Below are 25,774 nucleotides of genomic sequence, written 5' to 3' on the forward strand. Positions count from 1 at the left end.
CCCACTGGAGACAGGAAGGAAGACACAAGAAAAAAGAAACTCATAATACTTACAAATAATTATTATATTTTTCTATTCTTTTTCGCCTACAAGAATATCTGACAGTAATTTCCATCTCCCTTGTCTCTACATAATGAAAATCTTATGTAGCTCAGAAAAAGGGCTGATACTCACTGCATGGTCTATTTCTAGTTTTAATTACAATGCTTGCCAAAGCTGGGGAGAGATCATTTCATTTCAAAAATAACTCCCATTCAATACCAGAAGATGGGATTTTTCACAGTTTTGAATTTTTTATTTACTGGGTAATGAAAATGGCTCAGCATATAAATAAAGCATTTGCTTTAGAAACTTTGGTCTAGAGAAGATTCAGGGCTGACATCTATTCATAACAATGAAGTGGTTTTCTTCAAAAAGTGAAAGCCTACACTCCCCTTCCCACCACCACCAGTTTCATCTCTATTTATAACCTCGAGAAAGTGTGGTTCCCAGCAAACGTGAGTCAGGGATGCTGGCGAGGTGGCCCGCTGCACTTACCGATCCATACAGCTCCCCCTTCTCATTCATGCCGAGGTAGAGTCCACTGTCCACGCCACGGATGCTGACCAGACCCACGGCTATACTGATGAACTCCAGGATCCCTGCAAGACCGAGACAGAGGGACACAGGTCAGGGCGTGGAGCACTGCCCTCTGCGTGTCCACAAGCCCGGGAGCACCGAAGAGGAGCACTTACTCAGGAACCGTCTTCTCTTAAAACCACTGCCCCAAAGCATTGATTTTTCCACTAGATCTTAGCTTCTAGTTATGAGACAAAAACACTTATCAACATGACACATAACAAAAAAAAGTTTTTAAATAAAAAATAGCATTTATTTTCTCTTTTAAACTTTTTATTTTATTTTATATTGGAGTATAGCTGATTAGCAATGTTTTGATAGCTTCAGGTGGACAGCAAAGGGATTCAGCCATACATATACATGTATCCATTCTCCCCTACCCTCCCCTCCCATCCAGGTTGCCACATAACACTGAGCAGAGTTCCCTGTGCTGTACAGGGGGTCCCTGTTAGTTATCCATTTTAACTACAGCCGTGTGGACATGTCCTTCCCCAACTCCCCCCAGCCATCCCTTCCCCCTGATCTTCCCCCCAACCTTCCCCCACCCTCATAACCATAAGTTCATTCTCTAAGAAAAAACCTGGTACTTACACAGATGTGCTAAGAAATGACAGGTCAGATAAGCCAGTGTACATGTTCTAACTAACTTATACGAGCATAATGTAAGAGAAAACTTAACTTCTACTTTAAAGCTGTGAAATGAAGTATCCGTGTATGGACATGGATTGGAAAAAAGTTCTATTCAGAGAGAAGTCTATGTCTCTTCAAGTAAGAATGGAGATGCCAACCAAAGACTTCTCTGGTTTACATCAAAATTTATCCAGCTCTCTCTATCCAGTATAACTGTATTATGCTCCATCTGGAAAACTAAAAGGCCTACATCCCAAATATTCCTGCTTAAACAAAGTATTGATTTTTCTCTGTGCTTATCTAAGCCGCAAAGAGATAGTTAGGCAATTAAGATAACACAATATTTGGAGGAAAAAAAAATGCTCATTCCAAAAAAATGCTCTTGATTTAAAATAGACATGGATTACTATAACCCAAAATCAAATCAACATAACAATCTTATTTCCTTCTTTCCTCTTGCTTACCTCACTAAGAATAACATTGCCTAAGCTGGGCATAAATCCAGAATTTTATAGTCACACAACAGCAGCTCTAGGTTCCGTAACAATAGTGTTGTTTTAACATGATTATCCAGTGGCATTTTGGGGACAACAGTAAGACACTCACGCTCAGCCATTTTCTCCACATTTTGTATTAAAGTGCTACACTCTATGTAAACCTTGCATTAACACATACCAAATTCTGCATTACCTTGCAGAAATATCTGCAAATATTAAAATAATTTACTTACATTTAAAAAGTTTAGAAAAAAATAGGGATAACACTGCACTACAGTCAGTCTCCTGTGACTTGTAAAAAAGCACTTACATGGATTTTTAAACAATTAATTTTGCAACTCTCACAAAACAGACTGTGCAGCAATCATAGCAAGACATGGAGTACATAAATCTAATAAAGCAAAGGTTCCAAGGTGATGGACAAAGAGAGACTGCTTATAAAAGGGTGTTCCTAGTCCTGTTATAAGCACAAAATGTAACAAATTCTTTGAGCTTAGTTTACAGACTGTCCATCTGAACCTGCAAAAAACAAAAAAACTATGTATTTTTAACAGAATGTGAAATAGTGTGTGGGAAAATATGATGAGAAATTGCCTTCTGAATCTGATAACCGGTGAGTCTCGAATGAAAAACACATCTGAAATAAGTTCATTAATCAGCCATTCCCTACCTCACAAAGCAAATGGAAAGACAAATAAAGCAATATTTCCATGAGAGTCAGTTCATGTGAGATGCACGCCCTTATTGATGAATCATTTTATTTCATTATGCCACATCCAACTCTTAGGATTAAAAATAACTTACACTGTGGCATTTTATTACTAAAGGAGTCACATACTACAGTGTGAGTCTCTTCTTAGCTACCTGAAAACACACACTGTAAATCATAGTAATCCTGAAATAGGATAAGGAATTCATTAACATCCAATTTTCATTGTAAAATGGAAACATTTTGCCCCATTGCAGCTGAACAATTTAATACACTATGTCAACTGAAAGTCATAAAACTAAAAGATACTTGCACCTTCTAAGAGGGTATTTGATGATCTTTGCTTTCCCTAACATGAGGCAGCTCTGAGAGAACTAATAACAGCTATCAACCAACGTTGCCCATCAGCCCCAACAAAACCTAAGTACATGAGCTCTCACAAAGCCATGTGCCTGGTTGGTCTACAGGACATCCGGAGCACCAGTCTCGTCAGTGACAACCCCAACAGCCCAGTGAGAGGCCTGCCACTCGGGCCACATAACAGCCCAAGGCGTCATCACATACGAGCCCTCAGATGACATATGGGGGTACTAGGCTTAAGGACAACCTCCCCAGGAGCAATCAGACTCCAAGGCCTAGGGTCCTTACTGACCACGCACATCTTCCCATCAGCTTTACCTTTCCTCAAAAGTCTGGGATTTCTGTACCACTTTTTTTTTATTAATTCATTTTAATTGGAGGCTAATTACAATATTGTAGTGGTTTTTGCCATACATTGACATGAATCAGCCATGAGTGCACATGTGTTCCCCATCCTGAACCCCCTCCCACCTCCCTCCCCATCCCATCCTGCAGGGTCATCCCAGTACACCAGCCTTGAGCACCCTGTCTCACGCATCAAACCTGGACTGGTGATCTATTTCCCATATGATAATATACATGTTTCAATGCTGTTCTCTCAAATCATCCCACCCTCGCCTTCTCCCACAGAGTCCAAAAGTCGTTCTTTACATCTGTGTCTCTTTTGCTGTCTCACATACAGGGTCATCGTTACCATCTTTCTAAATTTCATGTATATGCGTTAATATACTGTATTGGTGTTTTTCTTTCTGACTGCCTTCACTCTGTATAATAGGCTCCAGTTTCATCGACCTCATTAGAACTGATTCAAGTGCATTCTTTTTATTAGCTGAGTAATATTCCACTGTGTATATGTACCACAGCTTTCTATTCCATTCATCTGCTGATATATATAGTCATTCTCTCACTAGTGAAATGGAAGATGTTGGCGAGATGAGACTTGGCTGAGCCAGCGCTCAGGACAAGCAGCAGCAGAGGAAATGAAGAGCAGGTGGGCTCCTGTGTCTGCACTCTCCTCACACAGGACGTGGGAAGGTGGGCAGCTCCACGTGTTAACATACTGATTTTGTGCACACACCACATAAGTTCTGAAATGATTATTACACATTTTGGAATTGAAAGTGGTAAGAGATCAATCTTGTTATCTCCTGGCATCAATAAGACATGCACTCATTCATTAAATCAACAAACTAAGGAGTAAGTCAATGGGCATCCCCGGTGGTTCAGCAGTAAAGAATCTGACTGCCAAGGCAAGAGACGTGGGTTAGAACCCCAGGTCTGGAAGATCCCCTGGAGAAGAAAATAACAACCCATTTCAGTACTCTTGTCTGGGAAATTCCATGGACAGAGGAGCCTGGAGGGCTACAGTCCATGGGGTCACAAAGGAGTCAGACACCAGTGAGCAACTGAACAACAACAAATTGTAAGCCAAGCACCACACCCTTTGTGAGAATATGACGATGAGCAAGGACTAGACTATGACCTCAAAGAGCTTCCCATCTAGTGGGCAGGACAGACAACCAGGTAAATGTAATAACTATGGGGGTGGGGATGCAATGAGAGGTGGGTATTCATGGTAGGCAGGCAGCTCACTCAGGCTGGGAAAGGGGAGTCTGGGGTGCTTCCAAGGGTTAAGACCAGAGACAAGTCTTCGAGGAGAGAGACTCCAGATGAGAAGGAGCTACATCTAGGGACCCCATTTGAAAAGGATGTCATCACCTCAAACTAGCATCCTTAGCTCTGCAGCCCCTTAAGACGCAGAGACCTCAAAAGAACAGCCCAGCTTTTCATGAGGTCACCTCGTGATCTGGGGGCAAACAGAATCTAGAACATCTGAGTCACAGCTGCTCCCCCACATGCAGAGCTCATCAGAGCTGCAAGGCAACATGGCAACAAGCCCCCGCCCCACCCAGACTGGAATCCTTGACATTCCTGGTACTATCCTGTCCACCAGGAACTCCAGAACCTCCAGCAGGTAGGTTACCCTCTCTCTGGGCCCAAGCCAGTGCCAAGCATCTGCTACGGAGTGCACTGATCTGAGTGGGGTTGCCCCCCTCCATGGCTGATTCCACCAGCATGAGACACAGGGTTGGGGGTGGCTGTTGGTTCAGGAAGAACCTGGGGAGAAGGCTTCTGTGTAGACACAGAAGGGCAAGAAGGAAAGAACTAGGAAGAGTAGAAGGGAGGGAGGGAGGGAGCAGCCCGTCTCTTCTAGGCAGTGCAGAAGGGCCACAGCCATAGGCACTGATGGAGTGACCTGGGCAGCCACTCTCTGTGATGGTGGCATCTAGCTGTGCCCTTCCACAGCAGGCAAGCACTCCCATGAGAATGCAGTCCCCAGGCCCAGGAGGCCTGGTGGGGTCTGACGGGGCCCATGGTCATCTGTGGTCCACAAGAGGCCAGGTCTGTTCCTGAACCCCTTCAGGAAAAGGACCTCGGCACAGTATCCCCCTGACCCCAGACTCACTAGGTAAGTAGTTTTTGGCCCCAGGCTCTGTTCACATGGACCATTACCCCAAAGCTGGCCCTGCTCCCAGGAGCCCCTCAGCCCTGGGCCGCACCTCCGCTGGCCCTGGGAAGTGCGTGGGCCATGTGAAACAACCCTCCAGCCTAAAAGCCCCCAACACTTAACAGACCTGCATTCTTCAGAGGACAAGAATGTGTGCAGGCTGTGGAGAGAGGCACCAGGGCAGGCTTTCTAAAATAGATTAACCTCCCCCCTCCAGCCCCCTGCTTGGGGAGAACCGCACACCAGGGCTGCCAGATCAGTCATCTCAGAGCCTGAGGCCTTGAGCAAAGCCCAGGGTTCATTTGGGAAATAACTAGCTGAATGGGAGCCATCACCTCACAGATTTTTCCAGAATCTGGGCCTACCCTGAGAACAGCATCCTTTCCCTTACTGAGATACTGAAGAACAGATACACAGAACTAAGTTGTTTCAAGCGAGACCCCTGGAAAGAGGATTGTTCAACCTGTCTTTTTAAAGCACGGCTATTGATCATATTTCTCCTCTCTGGTACTACTACTACACCTGACCCCCAGGACCAGCCGCCCCAAGGCTCCAGCGAGGACCAGCCGGCTCCGCACCAGGCTGGGTCAGCCGGCTCGGGTTCCTGTGCCAAGTCAAATAGCGGATCAGGCCCCAGGCTCCCTGTTTTTATTATCCACATTACCATTTCTTCCACTGATTTTTCTGCTCACTTTTTCCGTCCAGCAGTATTAGGGAACGAACCGTCTGGTTCCCCTGGGCCTATCACCCCAGATGGGATCCCGGGTCCCCTTCTCCGGGCCTGGCCTCCGCGCCAAGCCAGCACCCCCCACCCGGGGAAAACAAAGGGCCCCCCGCGCTCCCCGTGCCCGCATCGTGGCCGCACAGCTCCCGCAGGCACAGCCGCGAGGCTCCCCGCCCCCCGCCCGCACTGCCGCTGCTGTGTCACCGCCGCAGCCGCAGTCACCTGCGTGGGGGCGCGGGGGAGGCGTCTCTCCCGCTTCCTCTGCCATTTCCCCTGTCAGGTGGAAAACGCACCTTATGTTTTAACAGAGGTGCAAGCCCCCTTTGCCCCCTACCCACAGCTCCTCTCCTCCAGAGGCTCGGAAGAGAAACCGGGGATGCACTTGAGGTCCCCAGGGCGCGGCTGGGGGGGCGCGCGCGGGGGAGATGAGGGGGTCCTAGGTGCTGCGGGAGGGGCGAGGTGGGCGCCAGGTGTGCTGGCCGCGGCCCCCCCGCCCCTGGCAGGGTCCTAGCGCCCACACTTCCCCGCGCGCGCCCCCGGGCGGGGCCCGGAGCAAGGGTGGGCGGCCGGCGCCGCGCCGCGGACATTGCTGACACCCGAACCTGCGGCGCTGACGGCTCCCGTGGGGGCTGCTCCGCGCCGCCCCCGGATGGAAGCCGCAAGAAGCCGGCCGCGGCGCCCTCCCTCCCCGCCCCCACCGCGCGCGCCGCCCGCTCCGCCGCATCCGAACCCGGCGCGGGCGCGCCCCTCCCCCGCCGCCCGCTGCGGCCGACCCCAGCCCCTGGCCCGGGCTTCCGCTGCCCGGCCCCCCAGCCAGCGCCGCCCCCAGCTGCCCGCCGGCCGCGCGGGCGGACAGGGAGAGGACGCGTCACCTCCGGGATTGGGGGCGGGGGTGCCGAGGCCGCGTTTTGTTTTACGGTCTCCGTGCAGCCGCCGGGCCCGCGTCCTTGTCGGCTGACCCCGGAGCGCGCCTCTCGGCCGCCCCCCCCTCCATCCGGCCCCCAGCCCCCTCCGTCCAACCCGGTCCCTCGCTGTCCCCGAGGCAGAGGCACCGGATTCCTAATGACCGGGTTGCGTGTAGCGAACGTCCTACCCGAAAGGTGACTGCGTTTAAAAAAACAAAAAAAAACAAAAAAAAAAGCGCACGGTGGGGAGGAGAAGCCCCAAGCGGAGCCTCCCGGTCTCCCCGGGCGGGCTCGGCTGCTCCGCACCGGAGGTCGCCGGCCGCACTCGGGAGCCCATGGCGGGCTCCCCAAGCGGAGAGGGGCGGCGGGTCCGCAACAATGGCACGCGGGCCCCTGCCTACGCCGCCCTTTGTCCCCTCTCTCCCCCCCGCGGCCCCGGCCCTGCTGGCCGGCTCGACCCACCTCCGGCGCCTTAAGCCCACCGCTCCAGGACCCGGCTGTGCGCTCCGAAGGACGGAGAGGGGTCCGAGACGGGACGGGACTCCGGGGCCTCGGCCCCGCCGCGCGCGCCTCCGGCGGCTCCCGCGCCACGCGCGGCCACGCTGCTCCCGGCCGCGGCCCGATCCGCTGGACCTGCGTTCTTATACCGAGAACGCGAAGGGACGCGGCCCCGGGCTCAAGGAGCCCGATCCCTAAACGCGGCCGGAGCACGCCCGGGCCCGGCGCCCCGGACTCGGCGGTCCCAGCAGCCCAGGGCGCGCGGGGCGGGGGCGAGCCGCCGAACCCGAGCGCGTCTAGGACCGCGCGGAGCAAGCCGGCGGCAGCCGAGTGCGCGCGGGGCCCGGGCGGCCGAGTGGCACCTGCCGGCCGGCGCGTGGGGGCCCGGGCTGGGCGCGATGTCCCCGCACCGGGCCGCCCTCCCTGATCCAGAGCGCTGCGCGAGCGCTGGCGGCCTGGGGGCGGCCGGGGTGAGCGCTTGCGCGAAGTTTCGTCCTCTTTCCGCAGCGGCCGGAGCCGCCTCCACTGCTCGAGCTTCCTCTGGGTAACTGGAGACTGCAAAGCGGACGGGGGCGCGGGGGCGGGGAGGGGGAACCCTGAGCCGTCTCCCTGGTGGGTCCCTCCGGGCTGAGGCTCGGGGAGGGAGGACAGAGGCAGGAAACCCCGGGGCCGGCCCATCTCAGGCCCGGGCCGGCCTCACCTCGGCCATCGTCTGCAGCCCACGAGGTACACGGACAGTTCAGACCATGCTCAGCATCTGGCGTGAAGCTTAACGAAGAGAAAGCACCATAGGACTTTGCTTTTACGACCTAGTTTAAGTTGTCAGGTGGGTTCGCTCAATAAGTTAACTCCTTCCAACAGTCCGGTTGCCCAAACGCCGCCACCTTCCCCACCCCCCCCACCCCCGCTTTATTTTGTAAGTATGGTGGGGGGGGGGGGGGACAGGAGAAGCCCCTCCACCCACCACCCCCGGGGCGCTGCCGTCGGGCCCGACGGCTCAGCAGGCACGTGTGTGCAGTCATTAGAGCGGACGGTCTCCAGCCTCCGGGGTCTGCAGCCCTCGTGCTGAGTCACAGACACCCTCCTCGGGAGATGAAGCCCTAGGAATGCCCTTTAAAATTAGCTCGCCGCTTTTGCACGCGCGCACACACGCACACCAGAGGCACCCAGGAATCCTACACAGGGCTGCGCGCGGTGGGAACTGGACAGAACACAGGGCATGACTCGATGGCTGGAAGGACAAACGACCCCGGACAGGGCCCTGCCCCTGCCCGAGTCCGTCCCCCATCCCCCCTGCGCCCTGCCCCTGCAGCCCCGGAGTCTGAAATACTTCAGTCTCTCCTCCCACGGAACAATCTGCAACCTTCGCCTAAAGCGCCCCAGTCCCTCTCGGTGGGAATCAGCAATACGCTTCATTTACAATTTAAGCAGGACACTTCTTGGAGGAATAGAGGGAAGGGGCAAAAACTTCATTTGGCACGAGATGGTAACCATTGCCTTGAGCAAAATGCATTTTAAGTTCTCCGTAGTTAATGATTAAAGCTTGAAACTCGTGGAATCAGTCCATTCAAAAGAAACTTCCTAAACCCGATCTTGCCCGCCTTTATGATGCAAAAGAATTAGGGGTATGTGTTATATTTATAAATCATACCCTCCTTTAAAAAAAAAAAAAAAAAAAAGCCTTCCAGTGTAGACCCGCATCAGTGCCAGCAGCAGGTCTGCAATTCCGGAGGCCTTTTTCTCCCCTGGAGCTAACGAGACCGAGTCAGTCCGAAAACAAGGGAGGCAGACCCCTTCCCGCATCCCCCACCCGCGCCCGGCCGCCTTCAAGGCAGCTGCAGTCCGAGCCTGCCAGCTCGGGCCCTCAAGGGTTAACGGTGCACCTACCGAACCGGCTGTGGTCCTTCCTGGTTCCCTGGATAGTACCGTTGGGGAAGATTTCTAAGTGAAATCCAGTCCTGCAGTACAGCTGCCTCCGCCTGAGAATCCCCTTTAAGTGATCCAAGTCCGTGACCGCGGGTCCCCTGGGAAGCCCCCCTGCTTCGGACTGACCCAGGTGGTCACTTAGCAAGACCGGGCTGTCCACCGGCAACACCGGCCCGTTCCCGAACGGCACCGCATCCTGCACGCCGAAATAGTTCCCAACTTCACCCAAGGGAGCCATCGGCAGAGTCGGCAGGCGTTCCGAACACAGCGATAAACAATGATGATGGTGCCAACCCAGGAGGTACTCGGCGAGGTAAATCCAACTCCGTCCCTCACTGCAGTTGCAGAGAGAAGAAAAGGAAAAAAAAAAAAAAAAAAAAAAAAGGTCCTTTTCTTCAATCCATGAAATGCATCAATAAAAGTAACCTGCCGTTTCGCTGGCTCAGGTTCAAGGTCAAACCGCGAATAGTCTAAGCAAGCACCACTTTATACTCGCACACTGACATATTGATAAACGTATCTATGTATCTCTACACACAGATCCCCAGCTCTCGGCAGGCACGCAGGTCTTCATCTCATCCGACCGTAGGGAGGGAAAAAAATCCGGAGTTTCTCCATTAGGCTTGCGACCAGAATGACCATAGCAACTTAAATGCCTAGGCGTTATTATAGGGGTTTTTAAGATGCACGGGCTACGTCAGAATTTACGGATCCTGACTCCAGGAAGGCATGCGCTGTTTTTACTCTAACCGACTCTGCAGACATCAGCAGGAATCCTTCAAGGGAGGAAAAAAAAAAATCTCACGTTGGTGGCGGCGACGAATCTGCAGCCCCGTCCCCTCCTCCAAAAACGAGAAGGATGATAATAAAACAAAAAGAAGGGAAAACTTTAAGCGTCCAAGGCTGGTGTCCAGAGTCCTCCGGAGGCTCGGCTGGCGTCCATCGGCCGGGCGCGGGCGGCGGGCGGCGGCGGCGGCGGGAGCGAGGGGCGCCGCGGCAGGACCCGCGTGCCGCCGGCGGCCGCGAACAGGTGTCGCCGGGGCGCGGGGCGAGGTGGCCGGAGCGCTCCTCCTGCGCAGCCCCGCGGCGCGCAGAGTGGCGCAGGCGGCGGCATTGGGCCGGGTTTAAGGTAGCGCCGCGCCGCCCGCGCTCCCCGCGGTCCTAGCGCCCGCCGCGCCTTCCGCGCTGCGGCAAGCCCCGCGCCGCGCGCCCGAGCGCGGGGACCCAGGGGCGCCCTGAGCCCCCAGTCTCACAAAGGAAGCTCGAGGCTGCGGGCCCCCGGGCCACTGCGGCCGCGTCGCTCACACGGAGTCGCAGCCGCGAAGCTAACCCCTCGTTCGATGCGGCGGCGGAGGTGCAGACTGAATCGGGAGAACTAGTTTTCCACTTGGGGCTCGGGGGCTGCTTTGAGTTAAGAAATAAAACTTAGCTAAGAGTTGGAGTGAAGGGGGCTGATTTAATGAGCTTGAACGGACCCCACAGTTCCGCTCTCATCTCTCCTGCAAGTGGCGCGGCAGGTGGGACCGGCGAGGCGGGGGCGGGGGACTCTGCGCCCAGCCCCCTCCCACGCGCGCACACCGGCCGCAGTGGCAGCTCCTGGCCGGGTTCGGGGCTCTCCCGGCGTCTCTCGAGCCTGCGCTGCGTTTAGGTCCCGCCCCGCGGCGCGGCCGGCTTGGGTGGGGGGGCGCCCGAGCACCGCCTCGCTCCGCGAGCTCGCCTGTGTCTGCGGAGAGTCCGGGTGCAGGAGCGCGCGCCGGGGGCTCCCCCTACCCTGGAACCCTGGACCGCGCTCCGAGGGGCCAGCTGGGCCCGCCCTCGGGAGATGAGAAAGCCGAGGGCCCCGGGTCCCTCGCGGCCCCGAAGCCGCCGCCGAGCTGAGGGAGCCCGGTGCGGGGAGCGCCCGAGGGTCGCAGATGCTGCTTCCTACTCTAAACCCGCGGGACGCACGTGGAAGCCGGAGCCCCGAGCCCTGGGCTCGGTTCTGCTCGCGGCCGGCGGCCCTCGCGCCCAACCCCGGGCTCGGGACAAAGAAATCCGGCGCCCGAGCGGCCAGGGAGCCGCACGGCGCGCCCTGCGCCCGATCCCCGCGGGGCCGGTTGGAGCGCGGCGCCCCCACGCCCGCCCCCAGCCCGCTAGCGCGCCCCGCTCGCCCCTGCTCCTCTTTGTTCACATTGTCTTTGAAACGGCCAGACTCTCGGGGCCAGACGGTGAAAGTTGCCGAGACTTGAGCACCGCTCCAGGCCGCGGGACGTGCCAGGGAGAAGCAAGGTGGGACGCAGACCGGGGCCCCGGCGCTGGGAGAAGTAACCGCAGCGTTTTTATGGGGAGAAGTCGGGTCCGCCTCTGCGGCCGGCGGCAAAGGACCGGGCTGGCCCTACTCGGCACGGAGGGCTGTCGCCGGAAGACGAAAGGGAGCAATGAATCTGCAGATTTCTCGGGCGCCGGAGGTGCCGGCGACCCGGGGCGACCTGCCCCTGCCCCCCAGGCTGGAAGGCGTGCTCGGCCTGCCGGGGGGGAGGGAGGGGGGCGCGGCGTCCTGCCCCTCCGTGCCCACACCCGCCGCCGCAGTCCCGGGTCACTGCGTGTCCGGGGCTGCCTCGTGCGTCTCGCTTACGTGTGCGCGGAGCTCCGGAGCCCTGCCCCGCGGCCTTTACAGCAGTCACGTCGACGGTGGGCTTGAACCTGAACTGCCCGGCAGCAGACATCAGAGGCGGGGGAGGAAGTGTCCCTTCTCAGAAACCACCCGAGCTGCTCGCATCCACCACGGAGGCGGCCAGCGGCGCTGGGCTAGGCGGGGGCGTTACTGAACCACTTGGGTACAATGCGCCGGGTTGCTTACTTTTTTTTTTTTTTTTTTTTTTGGTAAAACCTAATGAAGAAAGACAGGCGGGCGGGCAGACGGAAGGAGCGATGCGGAGAGAGGGAGCCGCCCGACTAGGCAGGCCGAGCGGCACGTGGGCACGGGCCCTGAGGCCGGGCTGGGGACGCTTCCCACCCGCCGGCCCCGAGCGCATTCTTTCGGTCTGGATTTGGACCGGCAGCCAATGAGCCGAGTGCATTTCCGCTTCCGAACCCCGCAGCCGCGTGACGGCCCCAGTAAAAGCGCTGCGGCGGCGGGCGAGCCGGTGGAGCGCCTTCCCCGCTGCCGGGCGCCCCTCTCCGCCGCAGTCTCTCCGCCCGCGCTCCTCTGCGTCTCCACCCCCGGCTGCAGGCAGCGTGCACGGCTCCCTCGCCCACCGGCTAGCTCCCCCTGCCCCTCGTGCAGGGACGGATGCCGTGTCCTTCCTCTCGCCCATCACACCCCGTTTCTGCGGACCTCACCCACCGCCCGGGGCGGACGCCCTGCCGACCTTCCCGGCTCCGCCGTGGTGCACGACTCCCCTGCCCTGGCCTGTGCGTATGCTGCACGGGTATTCTTCAGTTAGTGCAGAGAGGCTCAGCTCTGAGAGGACCCAGGCCTTGCTTTCTTAGAGGCACGCGGTGTCACCGCCTCGGAAGACTGTTGTTAGGAATAAAAGAGAAAATGTCATGGAACAGGCAGCACACAATAGACGCTTAAGACGTGGTGGCTGTGACCACACTCTTCTTAACACAGCTCCGTGGCTTCATCTGCGCGCGGGGTATTCAGCAAACACTTACTGATTTGAACCCAAAGCCACGTTAGGCTACCTCTTCCCAGTACGTTCATCCTTCTGGTTCCCCCGCCTTCCAATTTGCCCCCTGTCTTTCCTGCTGATAATTTAGTCCTCGGACCCAAACAGGAGACTTGACAAGGGAAATGAAGAGATTCTGAGGGGAGTGCGCACTAGGACGGGGTGGCAGGTCTGCACCCGGCTTTGCCACCCCACCCGCTCCCTGCGACTTCCGGTTCCTCCCTTGCGGTCCTGCTGAGCGGATGCAAAGATGGAGCTAGGATACCTGTGTGTAAAAGTGGCCTGAAGCTATTGACTCGCTACAAACCTGAGACATTGGAAATAGTGCTCTGCCCACCCCTGTTGGGGTGGTAACCTGCTGCTTACTCCATCCGCGTGTGTCTCCTTTGATTTCCTTGGACCCCCCAAACGCAGACCATCCAGAACCCTTTCATTCTTTTCCTACAACAACCAGGTAAGGGATCTCTGTCCTTCCATCTCCATCCCCCCATCCCCCCACACAATAGCCCTTCCTCTACTGGTGGGCTTCGTGTGAGAACTGGGAGGCGGGCAGTAGTTCCCGCAGGTTGGAGTCAGTTCCCACTCTGACCCCCATGGACTAGATTTGAACTTTAATGGTGAGGACAGAGCCACAGTAGCCAACATTGATCCGTGGCTTCCTGTGCTCCAGAGACTCTAATAAGGGCTTTCCTGCTTTATCTTTTTAACCTGCAAACTACCTTACGAGGAAGGTACTGTTACTATCCCATTGTACACCAGAGGAAATTGGCTTATAAAAGTTAAGTAACAGTACCCAGTGCCACGGTGCTCCTAAGTCGTGGAGCCAAGTCCACAGACCTCAGACCTCTATGGTGCAGACCCCAACTGCCCTCTGTTTTACTGGATATATGCTTGTAAACATTTAGAAATAGCATGTTTCTGTAAAATAAACATATACACATAAAAACAACCAATTAAAATATGTAAGGAAGAAATAAAGGCACACTTAAAATAGGAAAAAAAAGATAAGATTCACAGGAAAAAACTTAACAGAAATGCACAAGATTTATATGAATAAATGTGTTTAAAGCTCTCTAGGGACACAAAAGAAAACATGAACAAATGGAATGCCACACAATGTTCTTAAGTGGAAAAACTATTTCATAAATATGCAATCATTCCTAAATTAATCTAAAAACAACAGCATCATAATAAAAACAGCTGTTTTATTAGAAGAATTGATGCTAAAATTAATATAGAAATTTTAAATTGACAAAAAAAGTTTGAAATTGACATTAAAAATGAGAAAGTAAGTAGCAGCCATAAATATTTTAAAGTTGTACTAATTAAAACAGAGTAGCATTATCCTATAACATTCATTTTAGCATGTGAATTAAGAGATAAAGCAATACCACAGAATAGGAATCATAGAAATAGACACAAATGCATATTGGAATTTAATACATAATAGTCAATGGGGGGAAAAATGTGAACTATTGAGTAACTGAATGGAGAGTAGATATCTAAATAGTATATAGTAGTATCTATACTTCACATTCTACATGAAGATGAAACCTTAATGGAGCAAATATTTAAACATAAAATATAAAACCATAACAAGTACTAGAAGGAATAATGGAAGAGTTCCTTTATAATCTGAGTTATGAAGGCCTTACTAATTGTGTCACAGAATGAAAATGTCTAAAAGAGAATAATAATAAATTCAACACACAAAACATTTGTTTAACTGCATGGGGAGAAAACACAAATTTAAAATATAAAGGACAAAATGGGAAAAAATGGTCATCTTATATCAAGACAAAGGACTGATTTTCCTAATATGCAAAGAGCTCCTACAAATCAATAAGACAAATATGACTTCTGGTCTCAGTCTGGACCTGCAGAGCTTGGAAGTCTCTCTTCACAGAAAGAAAAAGGTTGAACAAAGTAAAGTCAACAGCTCTTCTTAGATCCATCAGAGAACTGAGGTCACAGGACAAACTGCTTGTCTGGAAACTGGAGAGACAGACGGATGCAGAGAATTCTTAACTGGAGCCCACAACTGGAACCAGGATCAGTAGGAACATTTTCAACTATAATTGATAAATTTCTGGGGGCTCAGTGTGGACAAGTTTGACAATTAAAAACTCAGAAGAGCCCCAGTCTTAGAAGGGACTCCACACTTTCCTGAGATTTACCTCCAGAAATCCTACCAGGTTCTCAGTGAGGAGATCTGAAAAAAATTCCTGCTCCCTTCAGGAAGAGGAAAAACAGTAACCATTTTGAAACATGCCCAGAGCTCTCTGTTCTCCTTAACATAGCTTGCCTTCAAGGGGAACTATTTTACCAGCTCCTAACACACCTGCAGGGAAGGGAATATCCAAGTCCAGCCCCTCCAGCCTTCAACATGGGGGAGGGGAAATCCCAGACTCCAGCTCGCTGAGAGACTGAGACCTAGTCATGGGACCACAGAATACTTCCCTGCCCGCACACCTCAGTGGCTGCATCCACAGGGCTTCTGTGTGATAACAGGAGTTAGAGCTAAAAGAACTACAGGCTCAGACCCTATTTAAGGAGTCTCCAGGGAAACCCAAAGACAACAGGGGAGGCAAAAACAAGGACACCAGAAGAAATTTTAGCCCCTGACACCATAGCTACTGCAAACAGTAAAAGCAGCCTAGCTTCCAGACAGATAAATATAAAACCTCACACTAAGGGACTATTGACCTCAGCAGTTTTTACCCAATACAACTAGCTTTCAACAAAAAATTACAAGGTGTGCTAAAAAAATAATTTTTTAAGCCTGTAATATGAAGAGACAAAGGACTCATTGGAATCAGACCCAAACAGACTCAGACATGATAGGGATTTTAGAAGTATCACACACAGGAATTTGATATAACTATGATAAATATGCTAAGGGATCTAGTTGGGGGAAATGGGCAACATGTGAGGACAGACAGACAATGTAAGCAAGAGAGATCAAGGCTAAAGGAAAGAATCTGAAGGAAATGCTACAAGTAAAACCACTGTAACAGAATGAAAAATGCCTTTGATGGACTCATTCCTAGACTGGATACAGCCAAGGAAAGAACAAGTGAGTTTGATAATATGTTAATAGAGGTTTCTCAAGCAGAAATGCAAAGATAAAAGAAACAAATGGAACAGAATATCCAATAACTGTGGGACAATTATGAAAGGTGTAACATATATGTAATGGGAAGATCAGAAGGAGAAGAAGAAATAGAAATATTTGAAATGATAATAGTTGAGAAGTTTCCAAAATTGATGACAGATTCTAAGCCATAGATCTAGGAAGCTCAGAGATACTAAGTAGGATAAATACCAAAAAATCTATGCTGTATCCCACATTCCACATATCATATTCCATGTCTACAATGTAGACAACCAAGGACAAAGAGAAAATCTTGCAAGTGGCCAGAGAGGGGAAAAAAATCTTGCCTATAGAGGAACAAGAGTAAGAATCACATCAGACTTCTCTTCAGAAACTATGCAAGCAAGAAAAGAGTGGAATAAAATATTTCAAGTGCCTGAAAGAAAAAAGAAAAATACTAACAATAGGATAAAATAGTTTGCAGAAAAGAAAATATAAATGGTTCTTAAACATTAGTAAATAAGCTCAATTCCATTCATAACAAGAAAAAATAAAAATAAAGCTGCTGATATACCATTTCTTACCTATAAATTTGACCAATACTAAATATGAAATGGTGTTAGAGTTTGGAAAATTCAGGTACTTTCATATATTACCATGGAGGTGAAATTGACACAGTTTGGTAATATTTATTAAAATTACAAATGTACAACAATGTCTTTGATGCAACAATCTCTCTTCTGGAAATTTATCTTAAATACCTATACATACATGTGCAAAATCATATGCTTAGGAGACTCCTCACTGTTGCACTCTTCATGTTAGCAGAAGACTGGAAGCAGCCCATCAAGAATATCCATCACGAATAACTAACTTGTCATGTGACTCATAATAAATCCATAAAGTAAAACCTTGAGCAGTTTGTTAAAGGAAAAAAAAAAGGGGGGGGGGAGTTTTCTTATACAGCTCTGAACCAATCTCCAAAGAATGTGCTCAGACACATTGGACTTCTTGCGTCCCCTGTGGACTGTAGCCCACCAGGCTCCTTCTGTCCATGGGACTTCCCAGGCAAGAATCGTGAAATGGGTTGCCATTTCCTTCTCCAGAGGATCTTCCCAAGTCAGGGATCAAACCCAAGAGTCTTGAGCCTCACATGTGGGCAAGTAGGTTCTTTACTGCTGAGCCCCCTGGGAAGCCACAAAACCAGGGAGACCTTGATAAGAAATGAGAACTCATTCCAGGTGTAGTGCACAACCACTGTGACGACAATTCCCTTGCAAGGGTCCGCCCAATGGGCTTCACACTGCACTTATTTCTCTCTTCAGACATAACAGACACAGAGCAGGGTTTAAAAACACCATGGGTGTCCTCTGGAATTTCATTTACTCATTAGAATCAGTCCTTATCTTTCCCAGTACTTCCTGTGACTCCATATTCTTTCCCAAGACTATTTCCCCAGGTTTCCCCACACCCACTTCTCCCCAACTGAAGCTTAATTTGTAGCCAGGCGCCCACTGCATCATCTGTCCATGTCCCCCACTCATATTTCCTGCCTCAGAACCTTATCATTAATGAAACATCCAGCTACCTCCTTTCTCACAGTCCTATGCCTTTCAGCAATTCAACGGGTAATTACCGAGTTATTGTTTTTATAACAAGTACCTAAGAACATAAGACATAGAAAGAAGAGAAAAACTATAAAAGCATAAATTATATTAAGGGGAAAAAAATAGTATTAGAGGTGTGGCTTAAATTTCTAGAAGCCATACATCAAATGTAAAGGATGAGTGAAAAAGGAAAGAAGGGTAAAGAGAAATTCATTATTTTTTAAAGTACTTTTTATTACTTATTTATTTTTGGCCATGTGGCATTTGGGATCTTAGTTCCTCAACCAGGGATCAAGCCTGTGCCCCCTGCAGTGGAAGTGTGGAGTCCTAACCATGGGCCACCAGAGAATTCCAAAGAGAATATTAACAAAGAAAATTGCTATTGCTATTGCTAAGTCACTTCAGTCATGTCCGACTCTATGTGACCCCATAGATGGCAGCCCACCAGGCTTCCCCATCCCTGGGATTCTCCAGGCAAGAACACTGGAGTGGGTTGCCATTACCTTCTCCAATGCCTAAAAGTGAAAAGTGAAAGTGAAGTCGCTCAGTCGTGTCCAACCCTCAGCGACCCCATGGACTGCAGCCTTCCAGGCTCCTCCATCCATGAGATTTTCCAGGCAAGAGTATTGGAGTGGGGTGCCATTGCCTTCTCCGAACAAAGAAAATAAGGGCATCTAATTCCTATTATCTCTCCTAGCAAGAACTTTATAATTCATGAGAAGGGCCAGGAGGGGCTTGTCCAAGGGCTTCGCTGACCTGGCCAAGCTGTGTCTTCTGCTTTCTCCTAAGGCCAGCTTGGTAAGGCTCCTAGACAGACAGGAAGGATAAACATGTCTTCCCCTTCTATGATATCGATATCAGAGGAAGACATGTTTATCCTTCCTGTCTCTCTAGAGAGCCTTACCAAGCTGGCCTTAGGAGAAAGCAGAAGACACAGCATCTTTAAGCACCTTCTTGTGGACAGCTTGGCCAGGTCAGCGAAGCCCTTGCCCTAGGGCACAGCGGCCACTCCCTGGCCCAGCTGGTCCTCAGCATGGCGGTCAGCAGGGCTTCTGCACTGACCTCTGGACGTGATCCAGAAAGTTTCCCTGCCCAGAACTTCTTCCCTTGGACTAACGCAATTAAAACCAAACAATATTCATGTTGATGTATGGCAGAAACTAGCACGATATTGTAAAGCGATTATCCTACAATAGAAAATTAAAACAACAAACAAACAAGAAGAGTAAATCAGAAAGGGAAGGGCTGTGGTCTTATTCACAAACTGGTCAGACTCTGAGGACACCATTAATATCAGTGGGGTGGGAGTACTTACAGGGCTTCCCTCATAGCTCAGTTGGTGAAGAATCTGCCTGCAATACAGGAGACCCGGGTTCGATTCCTGGGTCAGGAAGATCCCCTGAAGAAGGAGATGGCAACCCACTCCAGTATTCTTGCCTGGAGAATCCCATGGACAGAGGAGCCTGGCGGGCTACAGTTCACGGGGTCCCAAGAGTCAGACACGAATAAGCGACTAAAGAGAGAGAGAGTGAGCATTTACTCAGGAATAATTAAATAGCATGAGCTCAGAGAAAAGGAGGAAAACGCAGCCGCACCCAGCACACTGCATCGCGGTGAGTGGTTAATGTTGGTGAGGCATTCTTCTTTGCAATACACAGGAGTGGCTTGAGGGCAAAGGAGGTGGACGCGTGTTCTAAACACCAACAGTGCTGACACTCCCTCCTCCACAGGGCTGTGTTTTAATCCATCGCCCATGTTTGGGGCTGTTTAGGATGGCATCGTTTACCTCAGTAGGTTATATACACAGTGAAAGGACAATGAAGGATTCTTAGTGTTTCTAAGCATTCCCCAACATGGAGAGAATGCTACGTTTTGAATCAGTTCTCAGTGAAAAGGTACAATGAGATCCATTTGACGGGGCCCATTAGTAGTCTTTGAATGTTTCTTTAAGGACAGCTGGATTTTTATTAGTGGGCTTTCCATCCTTCCAAAAGGGCTGGGTGTCCATGGAAGGGGTTTCAAGTATGTATCTGACTATGTTAACCAGTGATGAACCCAAACCTAAAAACTATGGCTTTTTCCTCTGCAAAAAAATGATTGGAATGTGAACTAAATTTGAAAACATAAATTGAAGCAAAGCACCAATATTCATGCACTTAAAGAAAAAAGGCGTGCTCCCCTTTGCTGAGTTGTAGAAAACCATTTACACTATAACATAAAATACAGGGCCAGATCCTGAGTCTCTGACATATTCTTTTCAACAGAACAAGATGCAAAGGGATGTTCCCCACAGTTCATAAGCCCTGGATCCACAGACGATCAGGTGAAATAAGCAAAACAAGACAACACAGCAAGGTAGAAAGAGGACAGTCTTCAGAACCCTGCCACCTGGCAGATTGGACAGGCTGGACAAGCTCATGAATGGTCCTGAGACCAATTTCCTCATCGGATGGTATTTGCCACGTACTTGCTTTGAGAATAAAAACAGAGAGACCATGGAAGATGCCTGGTACCTAAAAGAGACTCAGTAAAAGTTATTAATGAGCATAAATTAATGTTATGTACACAGTAAAGCTATTTTCAACAAAGGAACAATAAAGAGGAAATGATATTTATGAAGACTATTCATAACAAAGGGCAAAGCAACAAAACAAGAAACCTCTTAAGACAGTATGACCCCCACCACACAGACGCATGTTTGCCTGGGGCGGGAGGGCAGGAGGGAACCCTGGCGGACCTGCGGGATGCCCGGCCCTGCTGGTCACAACCGTGAACTCTCCGCGTGTTTGTGCTCTAGTTCACAGACTTTCAATGGTGGGCTGAATGTTACTTACATAATGAAAAACGCTGTTTTTGAATTTTGAAAGCTAAACGATGCCCTTTTCCGTAAAAATCACCTCCTTCCTAGCAGAGACATTCAAAATATTGTTTTCTATACTCCAGAGCTGTTTGCATAATTGCTCATAATAATTTCATTCAGTTCATCATTTATTGAGCGCCCATGTGCCAGGGTCCAGGAGGAAACAAAATAAATGAGATAGGGCCCTGTCCTCATTATGTCCCTTGACAATAACAATGGTGGTGGTTCTCCTATTGTAAATCAGTTTGTTCATTAGGCTTCCAGGGAGACACAGAAGGGGGAGGGGTGGGAGGTTGATTGAAAGGCACTGTGGGGGCTGGCTTGGCAAATTCCAAGTTGGGCAGGCTTGCAGGCTGGAACGCTGGAGCACAGCAAAAATTTCCTGCACTTCAAGGAAACCTCACTTCTGCTTCTTCTGCTTCTTCTTTTAAATTAGCATTCTTTTTTTTTTTTTAACTTATTTTTTCTATTTTTTGACCATGCTGAGTAGCATGTGGCATCTTAGTTCCCCAACCAGGAATCGAACTTGTGCCCTCTGCAATGGAAGCACGGAGTCTTAACCACTGAACCTCCAGAGAAGTCCCCTCATTTTTGCTTCTAAGGTTAAATTGATTGGATCAGACCGGCCAGGTTATCTAGGATCATCTCTCCTGCTTCAAGCCATGTGGTCCGGACATTAACGAAATCATACATACTGGAGAGCAAGCCTGGTGGATGGTTTGACTGGGTGACGGGGAGCTGCAACCTCTCCAGGTGGACACCTCACACTGACCACCCGGGCACCCAACTTTTCTTTCCCTCATCTTCTCCTACTTCCTCCTTTGCTTAAAGCCACTCATGCTGCTAAGCTGCTAAGTCACTTCAGTCGTGTCCAACTTTGTGCGACCCCATAGACGGCAGCCCACCAGGCTCCCCCGTCCCTGAGATTCTCCAGGCAAGAACACTGGAGTGGGTTGCCATTTCCTTCTCCAATGCATAAAAGTGCAAAGTGAAAGTGAAGTCGCTCAGTCGTGTCCGACTCTTAGCAACCCCATGGACTGCAGCCTTCCAGGCTCCTCCATCCATGGGATTTTCCAGGCAAGAGTACTGGAGTGTGGTGCCATTGCCTTCTCCGAAAGCCGCTCATATCTCAGCTCATTTCAGAAGCAGGGCTCTCAGCAAACAACATTCTTGCTGATCCTCAGTCTTTCCTCCCAGGACCGGCAGGACACACGCTTGGTGGTTGTGGAACTGTCCATGGAACTGAACCATTGCTACTCAAATACAGTGTCATTACTACAGGGTGTAAGAGCTCTCTCACTAGACGGTGTTCTTATTCTGGGTAGGCTGCAGCCTTGATCCTGGCAAAACTAGGGTGAAGAGGGACCAGAGAAGTCACGCACAGCAAAACCCCTTCCTGTTAGCCACATGTCAAGTGTGAGGAGCCAACACTGCAGGCTCCAAATGGTCTGAGATTCCTTGTGCATGCTCAGTTGCTCAGTCGTGTCCGACTCATTGCAACCCATGGAATGTAGCCCACCAGGCTCCTCTGTCCATGGGATTCTCCAGGCAAGAATACTGGAGTGGGTTACCATTTCCTTCTCCAGGGGATCTTTCCCACCCAGGGATCGAACTCGCATCTCCTGTGACCCCTGCATTGGCAGCTGGATTCTTTACCACTGAGCCACCAGAGAGGCCAAGGGATTCATTAACTTTTACCTTTCTATCAAGCAGGCTCTTGTTTGAACTTTCTTGAGGCTTCGGTCCCTCATTTAGTCACATGCTTGGCCTTGCTCACCGCATCTGTGTCTACACTGCAGTCATTCTCTCCCCAGGGACTCCAAGCAACAGCTGGAGATCTGTTTGGTTGCCACCAATGGGGGAGCAGGAGTGCTGCTGGCACCTACAGGGTAGAGGGGCACCTACACAGATGGGCAGGACCCCCAGTGAAGCATTATCCAACCAGAGGCACCGATGCTGAGGTTAAGAAACCCTGGTCTAGTGTGAGTTCTGCCACAGATTCCAATCAAGTGCCTCAAAAACTAAAGCTACACAGAAAAACAACGTGTTAAAATTTCTTAACTTTTAGTTTCCAGACATTGCTGAAATTGCCCTTCAGTATTATGTTAGAGTTTTAATGATTTTGAAAGCATACGATGAAGAAAATATGTCTGCTTTTAAACTAACTGAAAATACTAATGTTCTGAGTGAAAGTAACTGATTGTGGTAAGAGTTTTAAATGTGATCATGTGCATGAGATGTCTACCACACTGTTGTTAGTTTTTCATGAGACAGTTTACGTTATTGATGTAACATGTTTCAAGTGATTTATTCAATTTTCATTTATTCTTTAACTGAACCTACATTAAGTCATTTGCTCCTTTCAAAATGCATTTCACCTCAAATGTGGAAGGAGAGGAAGTTTTCCAGATCACAAGTGTAGCATCCTCATGCCCAGTGGTTCTGATTTACAAGTAACACAACATTTACTTTTCTGCTAACAATCTGATATGTTTATCATTGAGGAAAAATATAAAGGCTAAAAATACATGAAATACTGTGAACTTTTCATTACCCATTGTATTAATCAGGGTTCTCTCAGTCCAGTTCAGTCATTCAGTCGTGTCTGGGAGTTTGTGACCCCGTGGACTGCAGCACGCCAGGCTTCCCTGTCCATCACCAACTCCCAGAGCTTGCTCAAACTCATGTCAGTGATGCCATCCAACCATCTCATCCTCTGCCGTCCCCTTCGCCTCCCGCCTTCAATCTTTCCCAGCATCAGGATCTTTTCCAATGAGTCAGTTCTTCCCATCAGGTGGCCAAAGTATTGGAGCTTCAGCATCAGTCCTTCCAATGAATACTCAGGACTGATTTCCTTTAGGATTGACTGGTTTGATCTCCTTGAAGTCCAAGGGACTCTCAAGAGTCTTCTCCAACACCACGGTTCAAAAGCATCAATTCTTCGGTGCTCAGCTTTCTTTATAGTCCAATTCTCACATCCATACATAACTACTGGAGAAACCATAGCTTTGACTAGATGGACCTTTGTCAACCAAGTAATGTCTCTGCTTTTTAATATGATGTCTAGATTGGTCATAGCTTTTCTTCCAAGGAACAAGCGTCTTGTAATTTCATTGCATAGAGAACCAGGGTTGTCTAAAGAAATATAATCAATATGACATATGTGTGCATGTATATATATGTAGGGGCTTCCCAGGTGGCACTAGTGGTAAAGAAACCACCTGCCAATGTAGGAGACACAGGTTCGATCCCTGATCCGGGAAGATCCCACAAGTCGCAGAACAATTACACTCGTGCCCCACAACTGCTGAGCCTGTGCTCCAGAGCCTGGGAGCCGCAACAAGAGAAGCCACTGCAGTGAGAAGCCTGCACATCTCAACTAGAGAGTAGCCCCTGCTCATCACAGCTGGAAAAGAACCCTCGCAGCAACGAAGATCCAACACAGCCAAAAAATAAATTAAAAAAAATTTTTGTTGTTGTTTTTAAAAGGGAGAAGTGGGAGAGCATTGGCGGGGGAACTACGGGCTCCGAGGATCCTGTGACCCTGCAAACCTCCGCTAACCACGCCCCCCTGGGCTCAACCTCGCCAGGGGTGAAATCGCCCAAGAGCGTCCCACTCAGTTCTCCTCTGGCAGATGCTGGCTGTACATCCTCAATGAGAAAGGAAATAAACAAGCTCGTAAATAGACACCACAGAAACCTGCACTGAGAGTGGAGGTGGGCACACAGACAGCACACCTGGAAGTGTGACCCAGCCCCCCGCACGTGGATGGCACGGACTTCTTACCTCTCTGGAAGAACAAGTCCCTTCCAGGAAGCGCATCCTCACCCGGGAGTCAGACACGAAGCGTGCTCTAACCTGCAGAGCTGTGCGTGGTTCACGTTCCGTGTTTCTCTCTCTAAGACAATCCGTTAGTGAGCCACGTTCAGTACGTTAGGGCTGGATCAGGTGCCATTGATATCCTTGTTTTTCCTCCACTGGCTCCGTATCCCCTCCCTGCACCTCCTTGAATGCAGATTTCTCTCCTAGTTGACTTTTCCCTCTGCTTTGTCCTCAGAGTCATTGTAGTCTCCAGGTGACAATTCTTCCTAATATGAATACCACCCTAAGTCTCCTCTCTGCCGATTCTGTCATCCCACTTTCATTGTCCTCATTTCTGACCTTACCCTGTGTCTTGGGTTTTCTCCGCACCTCCCGTAGAAGAGGACGTGCTCCCAACACCACCCAGGGGTGAGCCCTGCGGTCACCCGCACATTCAGGTCCCCAGAAGGGGCTGCCCCATCACAGGGGCTCAGCAAAGAGGATCTGCCACCTTCCAGGTCTAATTCCACATGACAAGTGAACTCTGCGCCAAAAAATTCAGTTGCCCTCTCCTGACACGACAGTGCTGGTCGCCAGGGTGTTTGATGACACCGCACAAGAGGAGACCCTGGAGAAGGCAATGGCAACCCACTCCAGTATTCTTGCCTGGAGAATCCCATGGACAGAGGAGTCTGGCAGGCTGCAGTGCGTGGGGTCACAAAGAGTCAGCACAACTGAAGCAACTAAACAACAACAATACAAGAGGAGACGTTCTTGAGTTCTATGAGCTAGTACCTGTGACTTCTTTCCAGAGTGTTCCTTTTGCACTCAAGCTGTCTTATGCACATCAGCCTTAAGGTTATAGCACTAACTTTGCCTCTAACATGTTTCGTTCCTGGTTTCCAGAAAGAACGGCGGTGATGTTTCATGCCAAGCCCCAGCTTTACCCTCGCTTCTGGGTCAGCATGCCCTCTGGCGTGATGGACCAGAGACTGTTGACACTGGGTCAGAAGCCAGTTTTGAACAAAGGCTGATGCTAACATCTTCCTCTTCCTGTGTGAGTGGTTATCTCCTCCTCACGTTCGCTCTCGAGCACGGTGACTTCCGGGAGAAGGTCTCCAGCTTGGAAAACTGGGGGCAGATTGCCCCTTAGGGGAACTAGGAGCTCATCCCTCCTCTCCCTCCATGCAGGGACATTTGCTGTTGTTCCTCAGCCTATGCAGAAAGGAGAGGAAACCCTCCAGGAGGAACCTGAGCAGCCCTGACGGCTCCATTAGACCCTGGCAGAGGCCCAAGGAGACCACCAAGCTCGCTCATAAATGCACGGTGTCTAATAAACATGTGGTGATGATTTCTATGATACATTTATTGAGCAGAAGAAA

The 25,774-nt window shown here is 50.5% G+C and overlaps 1 protein-coding gene across 2 annotated transcripts in view; it reads right to left on the reverse strand.

The window, feature by feature from the left end:
* The window catches only part of FGF9 (fibroblast growth factor 9), a 29,499-nt gene extending 19,075 nt beyond the window's left edge, over positions 1 to 10,424 (reverse strand). For both annotated transcript variants that reach the window (XM_055542550.1, XM_055542551.1), the window contains exons 1-2: positions 9,338 to 10,424; positions 538 to 641 (exon numbers count right to left, since the gene is read on the reverse strand). In XM_055542550.1, coding sequence (XP_055398525.1) covers positions 538 to 641; positions 9,338 to 9,614 — 381 coding nt within the window. In that variant the 5' untranslated portion in view covers positions 9,615 to 10,424. The remainder of the gene's footprint in view (positions 1 to 537; positions 642 to 9,337) is intronic.
* Between the last annotated feature and the right edge of the window lie 15,350 nt (positions 10,425 to 25,774).

Source organism: Bubalus kerabau, chromosome 12 (assembly GCF_029407905.1).
Source record: "Bubalus kerabau isolate K-KA32 ecotype Philippines breed swamp buffalo chromosome 12, PCC_UOA_SB_1v2, whole genome shotgun sequence".
Taxonomy (NCBI): Eukaryota; Metazoa; Chordata; class Mammalia; order Artiodactyla; family Bovidae; genus Bubalus; species Bubalus kerabau.